General features: G+C 40.8%; 2 protein-coding genes across 2 annotated transcripts in view; one reads left to right on the forward strand and one right to left on the reverse strand.

Annotated features, from left to right (window-relative positions):
• Window positions 1-14,250, forward strand: part of LOC133577214 (angiopoietin-4-like) — a 16,580-nt gene extending 2,330 nt beyond the window's left edge. Inside the window, exons 3-8 of the mRNA XM_061930846.2 lie at window positions 5,848-6,290; window positions 6,473-6,707; window positions 9,386-9,520; window positions 9,603-9,819; window positions 13,578-13,773; window positions 13,856-14,250. Of these exons, the coding sequence (XP_061786830.2) occupies window positions 5,848-6,290; window positions 6,473-6,707; window positions 9,386-9,520; window positions 9,603-9,819; window positions 13,578-13,773; window positions 13,856-14,002 (1,373 nt within the window). The 3' untranslated portion in view covers window positions 14,003-14,250. The remainder of the gene's footprint in view (window positions 1-5,847; window positions 6,291-6,472; window positions 6,708-9,385; window positions 9,521-9,602; window positions 9,820-13,577; window positions 13,774-13,855) is intronic.
• On the reverse strand, window positions 14,210-25,650 carry ndufb9 (NADH:ubiquinone oxidoreductase subunit B9). Its single transcript, XM_061931010.1, has 4 exons — window positions 25,484-25,650; window positions 22,624-22,816; window positions 14,633-14,746; window positions 14,210-14,493 (listed from the first exon to the last, which is right to left on the reverse strand). Exons 1-4 carry the CDS (start codon window positions 25,570-25,572, stop codon window positions 14,362-14,364), a joined length of 528 nt encoding a protein of 175 aa, XP_061786994.1. The 5' UTR covers window positions 25,573-25,650; the 3' UTR covers window positions 14,210-14,361.
• Between the last annotated feature and the right edge of the window lie 54 nt (window positions 25,651-25,704).

Genomic DNA, 25,704 nt, shown 5'->3' on the forward strand with positions numbered 1-25,704 from the left:
CAGCAAACTTTAGATGAGCCTTAAGGTGTCACTTCTGGAACAAGGGCTTCCTTCTTGCATGGTAGCCTCTCAGTCCATGGCGATGCAAAACACGCTTGACTGTGGACACTGACACCTGTGTTCCAGCAGCTTCCAGTTCATTGCAGACCTGCTTTTTGGTGGTTCTCGGTTGACTCTTGATCATCCTGACCAAATTTCTCTCAGCAGCAGGTGACAGCTTGCGTTTTCTTCCTGATCGTGGCAGTGACATAACTGTGTCATGCACTTTATACTTACGAACAATTGTCTGCACAGTTGCTCTTGGGACCTTAAGCTGCTTTGAAATGGCTCCAACTGACTTTCCTGACTTGTTCAAGTCAATGATTCGTTTTGTCAGATCTGTGCTGAGTTCCTTTGACTTTCCCATTGTTGTGTTTGTAACCGAGTCTAATGACTGCATCACATGAGCTCTATTTAAATGGGCTCAGAGAAGTCAACAGGGGTTGTCAATCATAATCACTCACGTGACATGAAGTTAAGAGGCCATTCCATGAAACTAATTCGATTTGATTGTAACTTTTCTACATCACCAATAATGTGTGTTGCTGTATGTATACTTTTGACCCAGCAGATTTGCTCTCATTTTCAGTAGACCCATAATAAATTTATAAAAGAACCAAACCTCATGAATGTTTTTTGTGACAAACAAGAATGTGCTCCAATCACTCTATCACAAAAAATAAGAGTTGTAGAAATTATTGGAAACTCAAGACAGCCATGACGTTATGTCCTTCACAAGTGTATGTAAACTTTTGACCACGACTGAATGTGTGTATATATATATATATATATATATATATATATATATATATATATATATATATATATATATATAATTCAAAACCAGATGGAACAATCACAAGGCTTCTTTCAGGAACAAAAACCTGCGAAATACCACAGAACTCAGCAAACACATTTGGGACCTCAAAGACAATAATGTTGAATATTCAATAACATGGCAAATTCTTGCATCCAGCACACCTTACAATAGTGGTAATAAAAGATGCAACCTATGCTTGAAAGAGAAACTGTTTATTATTTACCGTCCAGACCTGTCATCCCTCAACAAGCGCAGCGAAATTGTGACAGCATGCCGCCATAGACGGAAACACCTCCTAGGTAACACATGAGCCAATCACCACGCCCCTACGCCAGCCTGTACCCACCCACTCTGTGCCCTATATAAACCATGGTATGCGAATGCTCCCATTAAAACCTCCTGATGATTGAGGGTACCCCCCCTCATGAAACAGGCCTGTAGAGATGAAATAGTCTTGTGATTTTTTTTCCCACACATACATATATTGCGCTCTACTACGGTATCGAGCACTATTTTTTGGATAACCTTATTAAGACATATATATATATATATGTATATGTATATATATGTATACTAGGGCTGTGAATCTTTGGGTGTCCCACGATTCGATTCAATATCGATTCTTGGGGTCACGATTCGATTCAAAATCTATTTTTTTTTTTCAATTCAAAACGATTCTCGATTCAAAAACGATTTTTTTTCCCGATTCAAAAGGATTCTCTATTCATTCAATACATAGGATTTCAGCAGGATCTACCCCAGTCTGCTGACATGCAAGCAGAGTAGTAGATTTTTGTAAAAAGCTTTTATAATTGTAAACGACAATGTTTTATCAACTGATTGCAATAATGTAAATTTGTTTTAACTATTTAATGAACCAAAAATATGACTTATTTTATCTTTGTGAAAATATTGGACACAGTGTGTTGTCAAGCTTATGAGATGCGATGCAAGTGTAAGCCACTGTGACACTATTGTTCTTTTATTTTTATAAATGTCTAATGATAATGTCAATGAGGGATTTTTAATCACTGCTATGTTGAAATTGTAACTAATATTGATACAGTTGTTGATAATATTCATTTTTGTTTCACTACTTTTGGTTTGTTCTGTGTCGTGTTTGTGTCTCCTCTCAATTGCTCTGTTTATTGCAGTTCTGAGTGTTGCTGGGTCAGGTTTGGTTTTGGAATTGGATTGCATTGTTATGGTATTGCTGTGTATTGTTTTGTTGGATTGATTAATTAAAAAAATAAAATAAAATTATAATTACAAAAAAAATGAGAATCGATTCTGAATCGCACAATGTGAGAATCGCGATTCGAATTTGAATCGATTTTTTCCCACACCCCTAATGTATACACACACATATATGTATATATAAATGCAGACACATACATATATATATACATATATGTGTGTGTATACATAAATAAGTGTACATATATACATATACGTATGTATACATATATACACACACATATATACATTCATAGACATACAGTATACACAGACACATTTACATACACACACACATTAATACATATGTGTCTGTGTAATATATATACATACTATATGTGTCTGTGTAATATATGTATAAATAAATAGATATACAGCCACATATATACATACAGTATATGCACACACTTACATATATATACTGTATATACATATACATGTGTGTGTAATATATGTATAAATAAATAGATATACATCCACATATATACATATATGCACACACATACATATATATATATATATACATATACATGTGTGTGTAATACACATGTATATATATGTGTATATATATATATACATATAGATACACATATATATATATATACATACAGTATATATATATATATATACACATATATACATACATATATAAATACAGTACATTATATATACACATTAGATGTACAGTATGTATATATATGTATATATATATGTATTTATGTATATATATATATATATATACACATACATATATATATATATATATATATACATATACACATACATATATATATATATATACACATATATTTATATACACATATATTTATATATATATATATATATATATATATATATATATATATATATATATAATATATAAAATATATACATACATACACACACACAGAAACATTAATTTCGTATACCGCTTATCCTCATTAGGTTTAAGGGTAAGCCAGAGCCTATCACAATTTACAGGGTACACCTTAGACTGGTCACTAACAAATCTGCATTCTAAATATCTTGTTATCGAAATACAATTCAAAAACATTTCTAACAATCATTAAAAACATTATAGGCAAATGGAAAATGGTAACATATAAAATAGTTGAAAGCATGATGGCTAGCAAAATGGCTCACAAAACGGAAAATAAAAGCACAGCAAACCATGCAAAATAATACATGCGATGGCAGAAAACTAAACAAGCACTCGAGATTCACGCTAAAATGGCTTTCTAATCTGTCTCAAACAATGTTTTATCTTACAAGCGACCCTGAACGCACCACACCGCTCAGACACATTGCTGCGACTCACTTGGTGAGGATTTTTTGTGGACACAAATGTGAACAAAACATGACAAAGTAACAGTAATATGCAAATAAGAGTCCCACCGGGATGCCTCCGATTTGAGAAACACTGCCCTAACGTCAGGACACATAGGCAAAAATGCATACTGTATCACACAATTATATTCTAAAAATATATGCATACATATTTTCTTTAATAGTCACTTTTTCAAATAATTTTTACTCTACTTTTTATATTATAAATGTTGTATTATTATTGTTACTGAATGGTACATTTAAAAAATAATTATTTATTTACTTTTTTAAAAGAAACAACAAATACCAAAAACATGCTGGCAAACATAGTCGTCAGGTTTCACGGCGAAACAGCTTTCCTAGAAAAACTTAGGAAGAAAACTGTTGAGTCCCGTCAACAGCACTCAAAGAACACGTCATGTTTACTCAGAAGTAATTTGTTTAAAAGCCCCCCAACACACACACACACACACACACACACACACACACACACACACATTTTCTACCACTTGTCCCTTTTGGGGTCGCGCGGGGTGCTGGAGCCTATCTCAGCTGCATTCGGGCAGAAGGCGGTGTACACCCTGGACAAGTCCCCACCTCATCGCAGGGCCAGCACAGATTGACAGACAACATTCACACACTCGGGCCAATTTAGTGTTGCCAATCAACCTATCCCCAGGTGCATGTCTTTGGAAGTGGGAGGAAGTTTGGTTATTGTATGAATTTATTATTTGTCTACTGAAAATGTGACCAAATCTGCTGGGTCAAAAGTATACATACAGCAACACACATTATCAATGTTGGTGATGTAGAAAAGTTACGATCAAATCAAATTAGCTTCATGGCATGGCCTCTTAACTTCATGTGAGTGATTATGATTGATGACACCTGTTGACTTCTCTGAGCCCATTTAAATAGGGTTCATGTGATGCAGTCATTAGACTCGGTTACAAACACGACAATGGGAAAGTCAAAGGAACTCAGCGCAGATCTGAAAAAATGAATCATTGACTTGAACAAGTCAGGAAAGTCACTTGGAGCCATTTCAAAGCAGCTTAAGGTCCCAAGAGCAACTGTGCAGACAATTGTTCGCAAGTATAAAGTGCATGGCACAGTTTTGTCACTGCCACGATCAGGAAGAAAACGCAAGCTATCACCTGCTGCTGAGAGAAAATTGGTCAGGATGATCAAGAGTCAACCGAGAACCACCAAAAAGCAGGTCTGCAATGAATTAGAAGCTGCTGGAACACAGGTGTCAGTGTCCACAGTCAAGCGTGTTTTGCATCGCCATGGACTGAGAGGCTACCATGCAAGAAGGAAGCCCTTGCTCCAGAAGCGACACCTTAAGGCTTGTCTAAAGTTTGCTGCTGAGCACATGGACAAAGATAAGACCTTCTGGAGGGAAGTTCTGTGGTCAGATGAAACAAAAATTGAGCGGTTTGGCCACAATACCCAGCGATATGTTTGGAGGAGAAAAGGTGAGGCCTTTAATCCCAGGAACACCATCCTACTGTCAGGTATGGTGGTGGTCGTATTATGCTCTGGGCCTGTTTAGCTGCCAATGGAACTGGTGCTTTACAGAGAGTAAATGGGACAATGAAAAAGGAGGATTACCTCCAAATTCTTCAGGACAACCTAAAATCATCAGCCCGGAGGTTGAGTCTTGGAGGCAGTTGGGTGTTCCAACAGGACAATGACCCCGAATCCATGTCAAAAGTGGTAAAGGAATGGCTAAATCAGGCTAGAATAAAGGTTTTAGAATGGCCTTCTCAAAGCCCTGACTTAAACCCCATTCAGAACATGTGGACAATGCTGAAGAAACAAGTTTGTGTCAGAAAACCAACTAATTTAGCTGAACTGCACCAATTTTGTCAAGATGAGTGGTCAAAAAATTCTACCAGAAGCTTGCTAGAAGCTTGTGGATGGCTACCAAAAGTGCCTTATTGCAGTGAAACTTGCCCAGGGACATGTAACCAAATATTAACATTGCTGTATGTATACTTTTGACCCAGCAGATTTGGTCACACTTTCAGTCGACCCATAAAACATTCATAAAAGAACCAAACTTCATGAATGTTTATTGTGACCAACAAGTATGTGCTCCAATTACTCTATCACAAAAAAATAAGAGCTGTAGAACACTTCCATGTTAACACTTTACTTTTTGAGTGTGCAAGTCAATTTGCACACTTTAGGAATGATCCTCAGTGTGTCCAATTAGAGGTCAACAAATAAGTGTGTTGCCTGATTTTACGGCATTTGGACATTTCATTGACTGTCCATAAATGTCTTGAAGTCGCCCTCTGCTGGAAAACTGTTGCATGTGTTGCAGTTCAAAAGTCAAGCACAGGCTGAGCGTCCGTTGAGGATGAAGGCGAGAGCATTTCTCGTGGCCGTAGTCCTGCTGACTGGCCGACTTGTGACAGGTTCTGATTGGTCAGACGTCGGACACGATGAGGACATCCATCCCAACACCCTCAGAGAAGCTGACGTCGACGGAGCCGACCTACACCAGGACAACTACGAGGATGCAGACGTGTATCCTCCTCGCATCCTTGAGGAGACCCCCACTGACCCCCACCATGAGACCTTGCTGGACACGCACAGACGAGAGACGGGTGAGCCTGGCGTCATTGCGGTGTCGCAGTGCGGCGAGCGTACTTCTGACGGCCATTGCAGACTAAGAGCGACGGTGGGGGAGGTTCAGAAACGCTGCCCTGACATGTTTCGTTGCTCGGACGAGGTTTCCTCCTGGCTTCACGAGAACCAGAACCACAAGGAGCAACTGGAGGAGATGAGGGAGACCATGTCAGAGCTGCAGGAGGAACTGAGAAATCATCGGCATCGAGTCCAGGTCCTGGAGATGCAGGTAGACTCAGCTACATTTCTTTGTGGCCCACTAACCCCCAGTTGACCCTGCAGGCTAACAGGATTATACAAGTTCACAAGTTCCTCCGTAGGAGACAGAAAATCTCTCTCGGTGTCTTGTGCACAATAGTCATGTTGACGTCCTGTCACATTTACACATCACTAAAGAAGTCTATCTCTCAGAGGGAGGAAAACCCTCATCCAAACTCCACCTTTAACCAGCGTTTACACCCAGTGGAGATGCGTCACGACGAGGCCAGGGCGCTGCTCCGCGTGCACGCGGCGCTGCTGCACGAGCTGCAGGTAGACGTCCGCAATCTGTCTTCCGGCGTTCGCCACATGAGTGCGAGCACGGGCTGCACTGCCACTGTCACCCGAGCCGGCAGGCTGCTGGGCAGGCGTGACACTTTAGTGCCAGGTAAACAAGCACGGCCAAACTATGGAAACTAGGGATGTCCAATAATGGCTTTTTTGCCGATATTCGATATTCCCCAACTCTTAATTACCGATACCGATATCAACCAATACCGATATATACAGTCCTGGAATGAACACATTATTATGCCTAATTTTGTTGTGATGCCCCGCTGGATGCATTAAAACAATGTAACAAGGTTTTCCAAAATAAATCAACTCAAGTTATGGAAAAAAAAATGCCAACATGGCACTGCCATATTGATTATTGAAGTCACAAAGTGCATTATTTGTTTTAACATGCCTCAAAACAGCAGCTTGGAATTTGGGACATGCTCTCCCTGAGATAATCCTGATACCCACTACAACTATGGGAAATACTATACTTTGACTTTCACAAAGTGAAAGGAAATTTGTTGAGGTGGGCGGGGTTGGGGGGGGGCGGGGTTTGGTGGTAGCGGGGTGTATATTGTAGCGTCCCGGAAGAGTTAGTGCTGCAAGGGGTTCTGGGTATTTGTGCTGTTGTGTTTATGTTGTGTTACGGTGCGTATGTTCTCCCAAAATGTGTTTGTCATTCTTGTTTGGTGTGGGTTCACCATACTTGCCAACCTTGAGACCTCCGATGTCGGGAGGTGGGGGGGTGGGGGCGTGGTCGGGGGCGGGGCAGGGGGCGTGGTTAGGGGCGTGGTTAAGATATATATATATATATATATATATATATAAAAATACTTGACTTTCAGTGAATTCTAGCTATATACATATATATCTTATTACATATATATATATATACACATATATATATATATATACATATATACATATATATATATATATATATATATATATATATATATATATATATATATATATATATATATATATATATATATATATATAAATAAATAAATAAAATAAATACTTGAATTTCAGTGTTCATTTATTTACACATATACACACACATAACACTCATCTACTCATTGTTGAGTTAAGGGTTGAATTGTCCATCCTTGTTCTATTCTCTGTCACTATTTCAGAACACACACATTATACAAATATACATTATAAAATCAATAAGAAAACGGGAGCTCTAATTTGGGAGTCTGAATTAGGATCAGAAGTTCCTATAGTCGCCTTTTTGTATTGATTGCTGCAGCTGTGCACTGGATTCATTCACAAATACAAACTACAACTCACAAACACTTTAGAGTTAGGCTCCACCATCAGAATGTGTACTTAAACTTATAAAGATCACATGGATATTATTCAGTGAGTTGATTCACCAAAACTAACCTGTTATACAGGAGGAAAAAGCACACAGGACGTTTCAATTGTTCACAGACTGGTCGCTCTCATCAGAATAACAAGACACTTCCGGTCTGCAGGTGATAGCATTCAATTAGGAAGAAACGCCCTACTGCCCCCTACTGATCAATGTGAATACTGATAAATCTGTAATGACAGCTCCAAAAACGAATTCAAACTACAAAATAAAATAAATAAATCAACACAAAAATGTGACACATTATGGGTGGGTCACATATGCATGTACAGTAGATGGCAGTATTGTCCTGTTTAAAAGTGTCACAACATTGCTGTGTACGGCAGACGAACTGCTTTACGGGGGACGAAAACTTGACTGCTGTTGTTGTTTGTTGTTACCACGCTGGGAGGATGTTAATGAAACTGCCTAACAATAAACCCACATAAGAAACCAAGAACTCGCCCTCGATCATTAGCTGTTTATATGGTGGGAAAGCGGACGTAAGAACAGGCTGTCAACACTTCACTCAGGCCCGCATAGAGCTGGAGGGGGCGTGGCCTCCAGCTCCGCCTGAATTTCGGGAGAAAATTTGTCCCGGGAGGTTTTCGGGAGATGCGCTGAATTTCGGGAGTCTCCCGGAAAATCCGGGAGGGTTGGCAAGTATGGGGTTCACAGTGTGGCGCATATTTGTAGCAGCGTTAAAGTTGTTTATACGGCCACCCTCAGTGTGACCTGTATGATGATGATCAAGTATTCCTTGCGTTCACTTGTGTGTGTGGGTGTGAAAAGCCGTAGATGTTATGTGACCTTTTTTTTTCGGGGGAGGGGGTGGGGGGTTTGTTGAGGTGGGCAGGGTTGGTGAGGGCGGGGTTTGGTGGTAGCGGGGGTGTATATTGTAGCGTCCCGGAAGAGTTAGTGCTGCAAGGGGGTTCTGGGTATTTGTTCTGTTGTGTTTATGTTGTGTTACGGTGCGGATGTTCTCCCGAAATGTGTTTGTCATTATTGTTTGGTGTGAGTTCACAGTGTGGCGCATATTTGTAACAGTGTTAAAGTTGTTTATACGGCCACCCTCAGTGTGACCTGTATGATATTGATCAAATATGCCCTGCGTTCACTTGTGTGTGTGTGTGAAAAGCCGTAGATGTTATGTGACTGGGCCGGCACGCAAAGGCAGTGCCTTAAAGGTTTATTTGCGCTCTGTACTTCTCTGTGTACACAGCGGCGCTTTAAAGAGTCATACATTTTACTTTTGGAAACCGACACCGCTAATTTTGAAACCGATACCGATAATTTCCGATATTACATTTTAAAGCATTTATCGGCCGATAATATCGGCAGACCGATATTATCGGACATCTCTAATGGAAACCAGTCAGCAACAAGCATGTCATTATTAGCATCTGTCTTTGTGTCTCCTTTAGACCGACACTTTGTGTCTTCCTGTCCGTCAGATTGTGCGTCTCTGTATCTGAGTGGTGTGCGACATTCTGGTGTTTACACCATTGTCTTGTCACCCGGTGCAAATATGCCAGTCTACTGCGACATGGAGATAGAAGGTGACACTAACACATACCATTCATGTTCTTGAGTCTTCCTCGTGCCAGCGTGAGGTTCGAAGGGTTCTTCGTGTTCACCAAGGTGGAGGTTGGACGGTGCTCCAAAAGCGTCACGATGGCTCAGTGAGCTTCAACCGTGGCTGGTCCGAGTATCGCCATGGCTTCGGTGACCCGTGGGGCGAACACTGGCTGGGCAACCAACAGCTCCATCTGCTGTCCAACCAGGCGCACTACAGCCTACGCATCGACATGCAGGACTGGAGCCACGTCCACCGCCACGCCCTGTACAACAATTTCAGGTCACAAGCGACACTGTCCGTGGATGCTGTCACAACACCTAATGTCACTTTAAAAAGAAACAACACTTTCACAATCACAATCTCTATGAAGGACAAGAACACGTTTTTCTTTTTTGTAATATACGACAATGATGAGGTGGCCAACAATGCAGGCAAAGGAAGTACTCTATTTCTCCCATAAATCCCTTTAAAAAACCGCCAACAATACTCCATTTATATCTCATGACCTGAATATTAACCAAGTATTAGCGATATTGTTATTATAAGCGCTAACGCAGTCAAACTACTTTTTGTGGCGCCGTGATCACAGAGAGCTAAATGGCTTTTGCTGCTATGATCTGGTCCGTCACCTCTAAACTGGTACAAGTTCATTGTAGTTCATAAATCGTGCCTCTCACTTGTATAGAAGGTTGTAGCGATAAAACTAAGAAGTTGGTGAACTTTGACATTCAACTTAGACCCAGAGATGGCGAGAAAATACAAAATAAAAACTTGTTTGGCGGGCATTATGATTAATTCTCCATTTAAACGGGAAGATACAGTATAAACATCCCATCAGTCGGCATCCCAGTGAGAGCAGACATTGTACAGTAGGTGTTATTATGTTCATAGTATGTATTTTTTGTTTAGCACTTAGCAATACTGCTACATGATGCTTGTGTTTCACTAACACTTAATCTCTTTAGCAGTTTCTAAACCTTTTAGCTCATCCACCTCATATTCAGGCTCAAAAACATAGAGCTCTGGATTATCATTTGTCCTAAAGTAGTCTTTGATGGCGCTCATGAAGTTTGTCAGGTTTAGTCATGTTTATGTTGAAGGGAAAAGCGAACGCTGTCATGCTTCTGTGAAATTATTACGCCGCCATATGCTTAAAATGAGAAAAATATTTGTATATTGCATGTCATTTTGAATATACCTGTTACTACATTACATACAGTGCATCCGGAAAGTATTCACAGCACTTCACTTTTTTCCACAGTGTGTTATGTTACAGCCTTATTCCAAAATGGAATCATTTAATTTGTTGTTCTCAAAATTCTACACACAATACTCCTTCATGACAATGTAAAAAGTTTTTTTTTTTATTTGCAAATTTATAACAAATTTAAAAAAATCACATGTACGTAAATAGTCACAGTCTTTGCATAATACTTTATTGATGCACCTTTGGCAGCAATTATAGCCTCAAGTCTTTTTGAATATGATCCCACAAGCTTGGCACACCTATCTTCGGGCAGTTTCGCTCACTCCTCTTTGCAGCATCTCTCAAGCTCCATCAGGGTGGATGGGAAGTGGTAAATTTAATCCAGGATGTCTCGGTACATTGCTGCATTCATCTTTCCCTCTATCCCGACTAGTCTCCCACTTGTTGCCGTTCAAAAACATCCCCACAGCATGATGCTGCCACCACCATGCTTTACTGTAGGGATGGTATTGGCCTGGTGATGAGCGTTGCCTGGTTTCCTCCAAACATGATGCCTAGCATTCATGCCAAAGAGTTCAATCTTTGTCTCATCAGACCGTAGAATGTTTCTCATGGTCTAAGAGTCTTTCAGGTGCATTTTGGCAAACTTCTAAGAAAAAATATTCCGTCTGGCCACTCTACCGGACATGTCTGATTGCTGCCGCGATGGTTGTCCTTCCTTCTCCACAGAAGAATGCTGTAGCTCTGACAGAGTGACCACCGGGTTCTTGGTCAAAACACTGACTAGACCAGCGTTTCTCAAAGTGTGGGGCGCGCCCCACTGGTGGGGAATAGAGACATGACAGGTGGGGCGCGAGGAACGGGAGGAAATTTCACTTTAAATTTTTTTATTTATTATTATATTCTTAAGATTATTTTTTTTACTATGCTTTCATTTTCTATACACACTGTAAATCACTTTGTGATTCTGTCTGTGAAATCCGCTATATAAATAAATGGAAATTACCGGTACTTATTTTTACTGTAGGCTTTATATTTCTCGGTACGAGCGAAAGTTTGACAGACATAGCAACAGTAACTAATGGGGGCGGGGCTAAACGGAACAAACTTTCGCGCGGATGGGTAGCAGGCTAATGTGTGGACCACAATTACACAAATATATACATTTGTGACTCGCACCTCAAAGGTCGTCGAGCCAGAGCCAGCGCCTGCAGAGAAACAAAAATCTGACGGGCACACACTGTGTCATTCACCGGGAAGCACTCGCGTCAAGGCAGCTCAGCCCCGAACTCAATGAGGTTTTAACATGTTGTGAGCGCGGTAAATTTGATCAAAACACGACCACTGAAAGTGCGACTGTTCTCTGCACTGTGTGAGGAAATGGGAGCTGATCATACAGCCGTGCTGTTTCACAGTGAAGCAAGGTGGCTCTCCTGGGGGAAAGTGCTGTCACTTGCCCTGTCTTGCCAAATGCATAGCTCCTCCTTTTTTTTTTTTTTTTTGCAAAGATTGCAAAGTGGCACTTTTATTGTATTTATTATTGAACTTGATGCAAGTTATTTGATTTATTATTGAACTTGATGCAAGTTATAACACTTTTTTTGATTTATTATTGAACTTGATGGAAGTTATAACACTTTTGTTTTATTTATTATTGAACTTGATGCAAGTTATAACACTTTTTTTGATTTATTATTGAACTTGATGCAAGTTATTTGATTTATTATTGAACTTGATGCAAGTTATAACACTTTTATTTGATTTATTATTGAACTTGATGCAAGTTATAACACTTTTTTGATTTATTATTGAACGTGATGCAAGTTATAACACTTTTTTTGATTTATTATTGAACTTGATACAAGTTATAACACTTTTTTTTATTTATTATTGAACTTGATGCAAGTTATAACACTTTTTTTGATTTATTATTGAACTTGATGCAAGTTATAACACTTTTGTTTTATTTATTATTGAACTTGATGGAAGTTATTTTATTTATTATTGAACTTGATGCAAGTTGTACCACAGCTGCACAGTTATTATATTTATCATTGAACTTGGTGTTATTTTATGTTATTGAGTTTGAATGTATACTACTATATGTTACTTGATGTTCAATAAATTTGAAAATGTTAAAGCTTGGCATTAGCGCTCTGTTGGGGCGATGGGGGCAGGTGGGGCTTGAAAACTCCCCCTTGTCCAAAGTGGGGGATGACAAAAAAAGTTTGAGAACCACTGGACTAAACTAAGATGAATGCTGCAATGTACAGAGACATCCTGGATTAAAAAAAACAACACTTGAGGCTGTAGTTGCTGACAAAGGTGCATCAACAAAGTATTGAGCAAAGGCTGTGAATACTTATGTACATGTGGTTTATTTAGTTTTTTAATTTTTGATACATTTGCAAAATGTATTTAAAAAAAAAATAAAATCAAACTTTCCCCATTGTCAATATGGGGTATTGTGTGTAAAATTTTGAGGACAAAAATTTATTTGTTCTAATTTGGAATAAGGCAGTAACATAACAAAAAATTCCGGATGCACTGTATATAATTACAGCATATATATATATATATATATATATATATATATATATATATATATATATATATATATATATATATATATATATATATATATATATATATATTACCAGCCTTTGAGTTAGACTGCATTAAAAAAAAAACATAAGTGTGCTTGTCTCACAGGGATTGTGAATAATAGACAAAATTGTACAAATCAGTGCAGTTCTCCTTTAACACCTTGAGCTGTGACGTGTTAAGAAACAACAGGTTGTTACAGAGATAATGCCGCGTCTACCTGCAGGATCGAGGATGAGAAGAACCAGTACCGCCTCCATGTGTCTGGTTACAGCGGAACCATGGAGGACTCCTTTGCTTGGTACCACGACCAACGCGGCTTCAGCACGCCAGACACGGGCAATGTCTGCGCCGAGATCAGCCACAGTGGCTGGTGGTTCCACCAGTGCTTCTTCGCCAACCTCAACGGCGTCTACTACAAAGTAATAGCAATATTTGAGAAAGCAGAAACATTTTTAGCAGTCAAAGGAGGTGAACACTCACGTGATGGCTTCTCGTCCTCAGGGAGGTCGTTACTCACTAAAGGCTCAGAACCTGCTCGGGCCGGACGGCATCGTCTGGTTTTCCTGGAAGAACTCAGACTTCTACTCTCTCAAGGCCGTCTCCATGATGATACGACCGCACAACTTTAGGCCGCGAGTGTCTCCGTAGCAATGAAGAGCTCATGACAAAGCTCCCTCGACCCCTTAGTGCTTCTAAAATGGCACACGTGAGTTGCCCCAGAACAATGCCCTGTGGTACACCCCAAAGTCTACCAGCAGCAAAATCTGTATTAACCCCGCATTTCTTTGTGCATCATTTTTGTTATTTTATCTGCCGAGCATACAAGCTAACTGCATCATAAACAAGAGAGAAGCATTATTTCTTTACATGTTTATTTAGTGACAGAGAAGTAGGTAAGAAGTCACGCACCTAAAAGGACAGAGGGATCAGGTGGTCTTTCTCAGCCATCAAAAATGCACAAGAGATCTTCTTCAGAGAGTCTTTACAGACGAAGGGAGGGAGGGAGTTTATGTGGGGCGCTCCCTGGGGCGGGTGACGTATTGCCACCACAGAGGGGGGAGGTCGGTCTCCTTGCGGGCCGGAGGCAGGGCTTCAGATGTGAGCCCACCGGCTGGGGTCTCGGCCTGCAGCTGCGCCACCTGGAAGCAACGATGGGAATACTTTGTGGTTACTTGCTTCACTTGAACAATGTTTGACATCCAGATGGTGAGTATATGCGCTCTTTTGCCGCAAGAAGATTCTCCTTCTACACAAAGAAGACACAGCAGAGATTCCCACCTCCTTATCCCAGCTCTCCTCCCTCAGCTTCTTCCACTGCTCCCTCTTGGAGAAGTAGTCAGGGTACATGGCCCTCTCTGACGGGTGCCAGTGATCCAGCACCCACTCAGGAACCTAGAAAAAACAAAACTGCCACATTTTACCTAGAACTAGACAGCCAGAATTTCAGGAGATAGAAATGAGTCAAATGAAATAAAACAAGTTTTTGAAAATAATCCAGGAAAAATGTTTTTGTTCTGTTCCCACAATGCAGCAAAAAACTTAAGAATGTTTATAACTGTAGTTTAGTGGTAGAACAAAGGGCTGGGTGATAAAACGATGTCAATATACAGTTGCAAGAAAAAGTATGTGGACCCTTACTTGGATTTCTGCATAAATTGGTAATTAAATGTCTTCTGCTCGTCATCAAAGCCACAACAATAGACAAAGTCTGCTTAAACTAATACCGCACAAAAAATATAGGTTTACATTCTTTGTAAACATTTGAAGAGCAGGGTGGAAAAAGTGCCCTGCGATGAGGTGGCGACTTGTCCAGGGTGTACCCCGCCTTCCGCCCGATTGTAGCTGAGATAGGCTCCAGCGCCCCCCGCGACCCCAAAGGGAATAAGCGGTAGAAAATGGAAGGGTGGAAAAAGTATGTGAACCCTTGGATTTAATAACTGGTTGACCTTCCTTTGGCAGCAATAACCTCAACCAAACAATTCCTGTAGTTGCAGATCAGGCCTGCACAACGGTCAGGAGGAATTTTGGACCATTCCTCTTCACAAAACTGTTTTAGTGGGGCGATATTCTTGAGATGTCTGGTGTGAATCTTTCTTTTGAGGTCATGCCACTGCATCTCGGGTTGAGGTCAGGACTCTGATTGGGCCACTCCAGAAGGCGTATTTTCTTCTGTTGAGAAGCCCTTCTGGTGATGATTTACTTCTACGCTTGGGGTCGTTGTCCTGTTGCATTACCCATCCTCTGTTGAGCTTCAGTTGGCGGACAGATGGTCTTAAGTTTTCCTGCAAAATGTGTTGATAAACTTGGGAATTCATTTTTCCATGGATGAAAGCAATCCGTCCAGGCCCGGAGGCAGCAAAGCAGCCCCAAACCTTGATGCCACCTCCACCATATTTCACAGTTGGGATGAAGTGCTGTGCCTTTTTTCCTCCACAAATAGCGTTGTGTGATCGTTCCAAACAACTCAATTTTGGGTTCATCTGTCCACAGAATATTTTGCCAGTAGTCCCGTGCAACATCCAGGTGCTCTTTCCAGTGGCTTCTTCCGTGGTGTCCTCCCATGAACTATATTCTTGTTCAATATTTTACATATTGTAGATTTGTCAACAATGTTAGCATGTGCCAGAGATTTCTGCAAGTCTTTAGCGGACACTCTGGGATTCTCCTTCACCTCCCTGAGCATTCTGTGCTGTGCTCTCAGTCCTCTTTACAGGTCGACCACGCCTAGGGAGGGCAGCAACAGTGCTGAACTTTCTCCATTTGTAGAAAGTCTGTCTTACCGTGGACACATGGACATCAAGGCTTTTAGAGATACTTTTGTAATTCTTTCCAGCTTTATGCAAGTTAACAATTCTTGATCGTAGATCTTCTGTGAGCTCTTTACCATGAATTGATTAACGTGGACCCAGACTTAAACAAGTCGAAAAACTTATTCGGGTGTTACCATTTAGTGGTCAATCCGATTGTAGCTGAGATAGGCTCCAGCGCCCCCCGCGACCCCAAAGGGAATAAGCGGTAGAAAATGGATGGATGGATGTACAAAATATGCACTGTACTGTGCAATCTACTAATAAAAGTTTCAATCAATCAATCAATCAAAGGCATAGTTCACATCAGGCAATGCTTCTTGAGAACAGCACACTTACCACAGGTGTGTTTTTTATAGGGCAGAGCAGCTTTAACCAACATATATGATTTTGTTGTCTGAGTCCTGGCTCCAATCAGCTCTTGGAGAAATCATTAGCCTAGGGCAGGGGTCGGCAACCCGCGGCTCCGGAGCCGCATTCGGCTCTTTGATCACTCTGATGCGGCTCAGCTGCATACTTGCTGACCCTCCCGATTTTTCCTGGAGACTTCCGAATTTCAGTGCCTCTCCCGAAAATCTCCCGGGGCAACAATATTGAGGGCGTGCCTTTAGCGTCCGATTTTACACTATCTGCGTGCCGGCCCAGTCACATGTTGTATGCAGGCTCTGCCCTTCACACGTAAGTGACTGCAAGCATACTTGGTCAACAGCCATACAAGTCACACTGAGGGTGGCCGTATAAAACAACTTTAACACTGCTACTAATATGCACCACACTGTGAACCCACACCAAACAAGAATGACAAACACATTTCTGGAGAACATCCGCACCGTAACACAACATAAACACAACAGAACAAATACCCAGAATCCCATGCAGCACTAACTCTTCCGGGCTACATTATACACCCCCACTACCACCAAACCCCGCCCACCTCAACCGACGCACGGAGGGGGGAGGGGGAGTTGATGTGTGGGGGTAGGCGGGGTTTGGTGGTAGTGGGGGTGTATAATGTAGCCCGGAAGAGTTAGTGCTGCATGGGATTCTGGGTATTTGTTCTGTTGTGTTACGGTGCGGATGTTCTCCAGAAATGTGTGTGTCATTCTTGTTTGAGGTGGGTTCACAGTGTGGCGCATATTGGTAACAGTGTTAAAGTTGTTTTATACGGCCACCCTCAGTGTAACCTGTATGGCTGTTGACTAAGTATGCATTGCAGTCACTTATGTGTGTCTGCAGAAGCCGCATACAACATGTGACTGGGCTGGCACGCTGTTTATACAGCCTTTAGAGGGCGCTAAAGACAGTGCCATCACGGCACGCCCTTATTGTTGTCGTTTGGGTGAAAATCAGCAGACATTCGAGAGAATAGTTGCCCTGAATTTCGGGAGTCTCCCGGAAAAATTGGGAGGGTTGGCAAGTATGACGCTGTCAAGCGCCATTCATACAGAACTCGCGAAATAACGTCTCGCGGGCCGCGTGTCTGGTTTATACATAGCACAAATTTAAAAAAAACTGTATGCAGTGTTATTTCATTTTAAATTTCAAAAGAGTTTTGTAGCTCCCATTGTTTTCTTGACTTTGTGAAACGGGTCAAAATGGCTCTTTGAGTGGTAAAGGTTGCCGACCCCTGGCCTAGGGGTTCACCTACTTTTTCCACTCTGCACTGTGAATGTTTACATGTTGTGTCCAATAAAAAGATGGCGAAAGAAACTGGAAGTTGGAAGGCAAGGATGGTTGCATGAACAAAGGCACTTGAGCTCTAGCAATTTCAGGAAGTGATCGCTGAAAAAAAGAGTGCTGCAGAGAGCGATGAAACGGTCGATAAAACAGGAAAAGCCACATTTTTTTGGGATTTAAATTTTTCTTTACAATCTCCCTCTTTTCTTTTCAACCCTTGTCCGTTCCCTATTCGCATATACAGAAAGGAATAGTCGAACCTTGGATTCAGGAGAAGCAGTGTGGTTTTCGTTCTGGTCGTGGAACTGTGGACCAACTCTATACTCTTGGCAGGATCCTTGAGCGTGCATGGGAGTTTGCCTAACCAGTCTACATGTGTTTTGTGGACTTAGAGAAGGCATTTGACCGTGTCCCTTGGGATGTCCTGTGGAAAGTGCTCAGAGTATGGAGTAATTATTCCATACATTAGGCGCACCAGGTTATAAGGCACACTGTCGATTTTTGAGAAACTGAAAGGATTTTAAGTGCGCCTTATTGTCCGAAAAATACGGTACATCCCTAATAGTACTCAGAATAAAATTCTGACATTCATGACCTTAAAACTATTGGCATAGCACGCAAACGCCATACTGTTTGTGCACTACAATGTAAATCAGTCTAAATAACAGAATATTAATTGGTTTCACCCACGTTGAAGGAAGAGTCCCCATCCTGAGTGCCAAATGCTACTATGATCCAAACAACACACGCGCTCAAAACCGCGTCAGGAGAACGTGATGTTCAGATTTTCTTTGAAAACCATCCCAGACCTCCTGCGGTTGTAGTATACAGTGGTAAATAGTAGGGGTGTAACGGTACGTGTATTTGTATTGAACCGTTTCGGTACGGGGGTTCCGGTTCGGAGGTGTACCGAACGAGTTTCCACACGGACATATTAAGTAGCGTAACGCACATTATGTAAACAATGCACACCGAGGCACAACATACGGCATGCTAGCAGCTAACGGGCTACGATAGACTGACCATACGTCCTCTTTTCACCGGACATGTCCTCTTTTGCGTAGCTGTCAGGGCGGAGTTTCTTAAATGCCTCAAATGTCCGGCATTTTGAGTTAGGGTTGCGTGTATTTTTAATGTACGTTCAGGGTTAAGAAGGGGTTAAAAACAAAACAAATTGTGCGCGCAGCAGCATTCGTGAGGGAGGGGCAGACAGAGAGAGCGAGAGAGTTATGATAAACACGCATGCGTCGCCAGGCTCTGCTTTTTATCCATAGATTTATCAGATTTAATTTTTTATTATCTATAGCAGGGGTGTCAAAAGTGTGCCCCGAAGGCCGTTTGCGGCCCACGGCTAATGTTTGAAAGGCCCACGGCACATTCTAAAAATACTATTAAAATAAACAAAAACATAACAAAAGTGAAATAAAAAAAGCTTAAAAGTTAAATGTAATTTAGAAAAAGTTGCAATGTTGACTAATAAAACAAAGTTGTTGTTTTTTTTTCTTTCAAACTGTCATTGCTCAAAACATAATATTGAATCAAAATTAAATGTTATTATGAATTATTGACCTATCCAAGGTTCCGATTACCGTATTTTTCGGAGTATAAGTCGCACCGGAGTATAAGTCGCACCTGCCGAAAATGCATAATAAAGAAAGAAAAAAACATACATAAGTCGCACTTTTGGGGGAAATTTATTTGATAAAACCCAACACCAAAAATAGACATTTGAAAGGCAATTTAAAATAAATAAAGAATAGTGAACAACAGGCTGAATAAGTGTACGTTATATGAGGCATAAATAACCAACTGAGAACGTGCCTGGTATGTTAACGTAACATATAATGGTAAGAGTCATTCAAATAACTATAACATATAGAACATGCTATACGTTTACCAAACAATCTGTCACTCCTGATCGCTAAATCCCATGAAATCTTATACGTCTAGTCTCTTACGTGAATGAGCTGAATAATATTATTTGATATTTTACGGTAATGTGTTAATAATTTCACACATAAGTCACTCCTGAGTATAAGTCGCACCCCCGGCCAAACTATGAAAAAAACTGCGACTTATAGTCCGAAAAATACGGTACTTCACATCAAATATTCCACTAGGAAAAATATTTTTGGTGGAAGATTTTGCAAATTTGGTAAATAAATAACCCCAAAATGTATATTTTGTTGTTTTCTTACTGTACCGAAAATGAACCGAACCGTGACCTCTAGACCAAGGTACGTACCGAACTGAAATTTTTGTGTACCGTTACACCCCTAGTAAATAGGGATGATGTTCGTTAAGAAATTATCGATGTCAATGCCATTATTGAATCCTCTTATCGAACCGATTCCTTATCGAATCTCTTATCGAATCCAGATAGGTTGTTGTGTGTGCACCTTGTGTGTGCATTGAGTTCCAAAAGCCGTAGATGTTATGTAACTGGGCCGGCACGCTGTTAATATGGAGGAAAGGCGGATGTGACTGAGGACAGCATGAGGACGTTAAAGGGTGAAGGTTTCAGGTGAGAGAGGACGCTAAAGGCACGCCCCCAGTGGGCATATAGTGCTGCTAAGTGCGTTGTAAATAAAACAAATTGCCGACAAACACATCACCAACATGGACGAGGTGCCGCTCACTTTCGACATCCCGGTGAAGCACACTGTAGAGAAAAAGGGGACCAGCACGGTAGCAAATCCATACGCACAACGGGGCAAGAGAAGTCGGCTTTTACTGTTGTGCTAGCTTGCTATGCTAATGGCCAGAAACTGCCACCTATGGTGATTTTCAAGGGGAAGACGCTGCCGAAAGAAAAGTTTCCACCTGGAGTCATCATTAAGGCATGACGAAAGGAACTCCAACCGATGGACAAGGGTGTAAACAGGACGCTCAAAGTGAAGTTGTGAGCGTCATGGGAGTGATGGATGACAAACAAACACAGCTTCGCGAAAACTGGGAGTTACGCCACAATTTGTGAACGGATCGTGGATGCTTGAGCGAACGTGTCTGCTTGCACTGTTGTTCGAGCTTTCGCAAAAGCCGGCATCTTTTCCGAGGAGCCCCACGGCAACGAGACTGACTTTGAAAAGGACGAGAGGGAATCTGGCGTGTTTGATTGAGAACTTGCCCAGCTGTTCATTTCGGACACAGAAGATGAGGACTTTGATAGATTTGTGGATGAGGATTGATCAAAAATATTGTGAGTACATTGATAAATACTTCAATAAAGTCCAACCGAACTCAGCTTTGTTCCTGCTGCCTTTTTAAAACAGCGTCCATGCATGCTAGTGTATGTTTTAAGCTGGCGTATGTTTAACCATGCCTGCGGACAAAAATACGCCGCGCCTTATTTAAGCGTTAAATACAGAAATAGCGCCCGTAACTGACACGGCACCTTTTAATACGGTGCGCCCTATGGCCGCGAAAATACGGTATAGTTAGGGCTGGGCTGGGCTGGGATATACTCGATATATCGCGGGTTTGTCTCTGTGCGATATAGAAAATGACTATATCGTGATATTAGAGTATACGTTCTCACGCAGTTGCTTTTAGCTGCAGGCGTTTCTCACTCTTTGTTGTTTCTCCTTCTCACAGAGACATAAAACAAGCGCACCTTCTTACATACGTCACATACGTATACGCTCTCGCGGAGCATAGAGGTAGCGGCATGGGTAACGTTAGCTGTGGTGCGAGTGGTAATATGAGAGAGAGAAGGTGCCAATCTGGTAACAAATGAAGGGAGAATTAATTCCCAAGAAAAACAGCACGGGGTCCATCATCTGGCGGTGGTTTGGCTTCAAGTGGGAACATGTCGAACAGACAACCGTAATATGTCAAGTGTGGGGCAAAAGCGTTGCTACAAAAAGTAGCATTACTGCTAATGTGTAGCATCATTTGAAAAGTCACCCGCGAGAGAATGAAGAGTGTTTGAAACTCTGCATGTCAACATCTCCGTTCGGTGCCACACCAACAAAATGCCGAGGCAACCATTTCCACATCAACACCATATGAAAAAAATAGTAAACAACAGGAGATAACGTCCGCAGGAACCTACCACATAGCAAAGGACATACACTATTTGATTTCCTAATATGCAGCTCATTTTTATTTTACAGTTATTGAAATATCTTGTGTGACATCTTGCACAATAGTGCACTTTATTTTTTAAACTATTGTAGTGGTGTTCTGTACAAAAAGTGCACTTTAATTTAGTGTCGTTTTGATATGTCATCTTAGTGACATCGTACACAAAAGTGCACTCATAGCTTGTTTTAAAATGTCTCTGACAATCTTGCACTTTCTGTTTGGAAATGACATGAATGTTTGTGCCACTGCTAAATAACTGTTTAATAAATACAGTTTTGGTCAACTGACTTAGATGTGATTTGCCTCTCTGCAAGAAAGTTTAAAATGAGCATATATTAATGCAGTATGAAGAAGAATGTTTTAATGTAGACACATAGAATCATCATACTGCTGTGATTATATGCATCAAGTGTTCATTCAAGGCTAAGGCAAAATATCGAGATATATATCGTGTATCGTGACATGGCCTAAAAATATTGAGATATTTAAAAAAGGCCATATCGCCCAGCCCTAGGTATAGTGGCTTTGATAACGGGAACCGGTTGTCAAAAAGGGATTCGAATCCATGGAATCGGTTCTTTTCTTATCGAAGCATCGGGAGAACCGGTTTTCGAACATCATCCCTAGTGGTAAATGAGCTAATTTAGCTACAAGAGGGAGATGCAGACTGGCAACCCACATCACCCGCCTCACACTCACCTTGTAGCAATCGTAACGCTCGTAGGCCGTCCCACCAGGAGAGTCGGGGAAGATGTAAGGCTGCGGATGCTGCTTTTCCCAAAACTCCTCCTCTCCCGCCTTCAGCATCAAGGTGGCCTTCACCAAGTCAACTTCATTCTTGTTCTCCTCGAAGCGAGCGCGCATCAGGCAGGCATAGAAGCGATACTTGTCCCTAAATTACAACACACACATGTCACAATGCTTTTAAAGACAACATCCACAGGAACAGCTACAACATGTAACAATTGTCCCGAGAATCACACAAACATGAATTGCTATACAAAAACACTTTGAGAAAACAAACACAGGTAGTTAGGGTCATTGTAGATCAAATAATTTCACAATAGTGTAACACTGTATCTGGCACTGAAGAAGTAGAAAGCTATCAATACCAATAAGTAAGGGTGTAACGGTACGCGTATTTGTATTGAACCGTTTTGGTACGGGGGTTCAGTTCGAAACGGAGGTGCACCGAACGAGTTTCCACATGGACATATTAAGTAGCGCACCGCACGTTGTGTAAACAATGCACACCGAGGCACAACACACGGCATGCTAGCAATGACCGGGCTACTACAAAATGCAAAAAGCCAGAGCTGGAAGACCCTCCTGCCTCGTAAAGATCTCCCTTTTGGGAACATTTCGGCTTTGCGGTGCGATACAACAATGGATCACATCGCTTCAACGAAGATAAAGACAAGCGTCGCGCAAAGACCGCATTCAAGCAGCCTCTCCTCGGCGAGTCAGGCAGGGCTAAAGCAATAACAAATGCCGTTGGTGTTTTTATAGCAGCAGATTTAAGATCATATTAAAAACTAGATTTTGACCCACTTCTATGGTGGAAGAACAATGAGCCCATATATCCTCTTACTGCCAAGTTAGCCAGGCACTACATCGCCTTACCTGCTACCTCCGTGCCCAGCGAAAGGGTATTTTCCACAGCTGGAGACATTTTAACTGCAAGCAGGTCTGCTCTTTCTTCAGACAATGTGGATAAACTGATTTTTCTGGCAAAAAACATGAAAATTGAGTGAAAGTCACCAGGGTTAAAGGCTGGGGGGGGAAAGAAAAGTTAATCTGAGGCTGAGTTGACTTGAAACTGTTTAATGTTGCACTTTTTATATGTAGAAGAAAAGTTTTGTCATTTTATTTAATCTGAGCAACAACTTGAAGCAGTTTAAAGTTGCACTTTATATGTGGAAATGTTGCACTTTATATGTAGAAAGGTTTTGTTGAGAAACCAATTCTGAGCCTCATCTTATTTAGTTTTTATTGTATATACGTTGACTGCATTAACCCTGGCAATCGACCCTGTGTGTATATGTATGTTATTGTTATGCTTCGCATTCATGACTGCACTGATCAGCCTAGTGGTGGCTCACATCCATCACACACACAGCTATTTTAAAGCAATGTTAAAAGGATAAAGCCATTGCTTACAAATTTTGGTAAATAAATAACCAGAAAATTTATATTTTGTTGTTTTCTTACTGTACCGAAAGTGAACCGAACCGTGACCTCTAAACCGAGGTACGTACCGAACCGAAATTGTTGTGTACCGTTACACCCTTACCAATAAGGGATTATGAAAAATGTACATGTTCATTAGCCTAGATACATTTTGCATTTCCCTCATGGTGTTTTAGGTTTGTATGTGTTTTGAGCATTTGCAGTATTCTTCTTTTGCATTTATTGTTACTAGGGATGTCCAATAATGGCTTTTTGCCGATATCCGATATTCCGATATTGTCCAACTCTTTAATTACCGATACCGATATCAACCGATATATACAGTCGTGGAATTAACACATTATTATGCATAATTTGGTATGGTGAAGATAAAGTACTTTAAAAAAAATTAATAAAATAAAATAAGATAAATAAATTAAAAACATTTTCTTGAATAAAAAAGAAAGTAAAACAATATAAAAACAGTTACATTAAAAACTAGTAATTAATGAAAATGAGTAAAATTAACTGTTAAAGGTTAGTACTATTAGTGGACCAGCAGCACACACAATCATGTGTGCTTATGGACTGTATCCCTTGCAGACTGTATTGATATATATTGATATATAATGTAGGAACCACAATATTAATAACAGAAAAAAACAACCCTTTTGTGTGAATGAGTGTAAATGGGGGAGGAAGGTTTTTTGGGTTGGTGCACTAATTGTAAGTGTATCTTGTGTTTTTTATGTTGATTTAATAAAAAAAATAAAAATAAAAAAATAAAAATAAAAACCCGATACTGATAATAAAAAAAAACGATACCGACAATTTCCGATATTACATTTTAACGCATTTATCGGACATCTCTAATTGTTACTCTTGTAATGTTTGCAATTGCAGAAGTTCCACGTTTAATGGTGTCTGAATGTTATTGGTTTTGGATTCTTGCACATTTGACCCTGTCAGCCACCGTAGTTTCAGGCTTCGTATAGTATACAAAAATAAGTGTTTAACGTGTTTGGTGATTCCTTTAAACGTTACAACACTGCTATTTGTTCATCTGTTCTTTTCAGTGTGAGATCTATAACAGGGTTATTTCATGAATAAACACCAAGTAAGCGCCACAAAGGAACAAGTTAAGGCACTGTTGGCAACTTTATGTTACCATTGTTACTATGGAGACAAATTTTTAGCAATTATGTCTGCATATGGTGCATATAGCGTTTGAAAAGTGAAGCCAAGTGAAAATAAGCAGAATAGAAAAAAGGCTAAAACTTGATCTTCCAGGCTAGCAGTTAGCTTAGCAGGCTAGCAGTTTAGCAAACACATAGCGACAGCTAACGCCACACACGACTTCCATCTGTCATAAAAACACAACTTTGTTTACCGAAAGATGCACCACGATTCAAGGTGTCTCAGTGACTTTTTGTAAAGGCGCAGGACTTTCTGCTGGTGAGTTAGATAGACAGAGGCCATCCTTGTTGTCCTCTGTCACCTTCTACCCGAGCGAGGCGCAAAGCATTTCGGGACATCGGGGCTCGACACGTTTTGACCGTAATCCTTGCTTCAAACGCGAAACATATTGTCAGTCCGTGTTTTAAGTTACAA

Source organism: Nerophis lumbriciformis, linkage group LG37 (genome assembly GCF_033978685.3).
Source record: "Nerophis lumbriciformis linkage group LG37, RoL_Nlum_v2.1, whole genome shotgun sequence".
Classification (NCBI taxonomy): Eukaryota; Metazoa; Chordata; class Actinopteri; order Syngnathiformes; family Syngnathidae; genus Nerophis; species Nerophis lumbriciformis.

Bases quoted from the DNA above. Each gene is read 5' to 3' on its own strand.
- ndufb9 (XM_061931010.1), bottom strand. From the start codon at position 25,572: ATGGCCTCTGTCTATCTAACTCACCAGCAGAAAGTCCTGCGCCTTTAC. The intron at 22,817-25,483 runs GTAAACAAAGTT...GTTGTAATTTAG, and splicing joins GAATCGTGGTGCATCTTTCG to GGACAAGTATCGCTTCTATG. The intron at 14,494-14,632 runs GTGGGAATCTCT...CGTTGCTTCCAG, and splicing joins AGGAGAGCTGGGATAAGGAG to GTGGCGCAGCTGCAGGCCGA.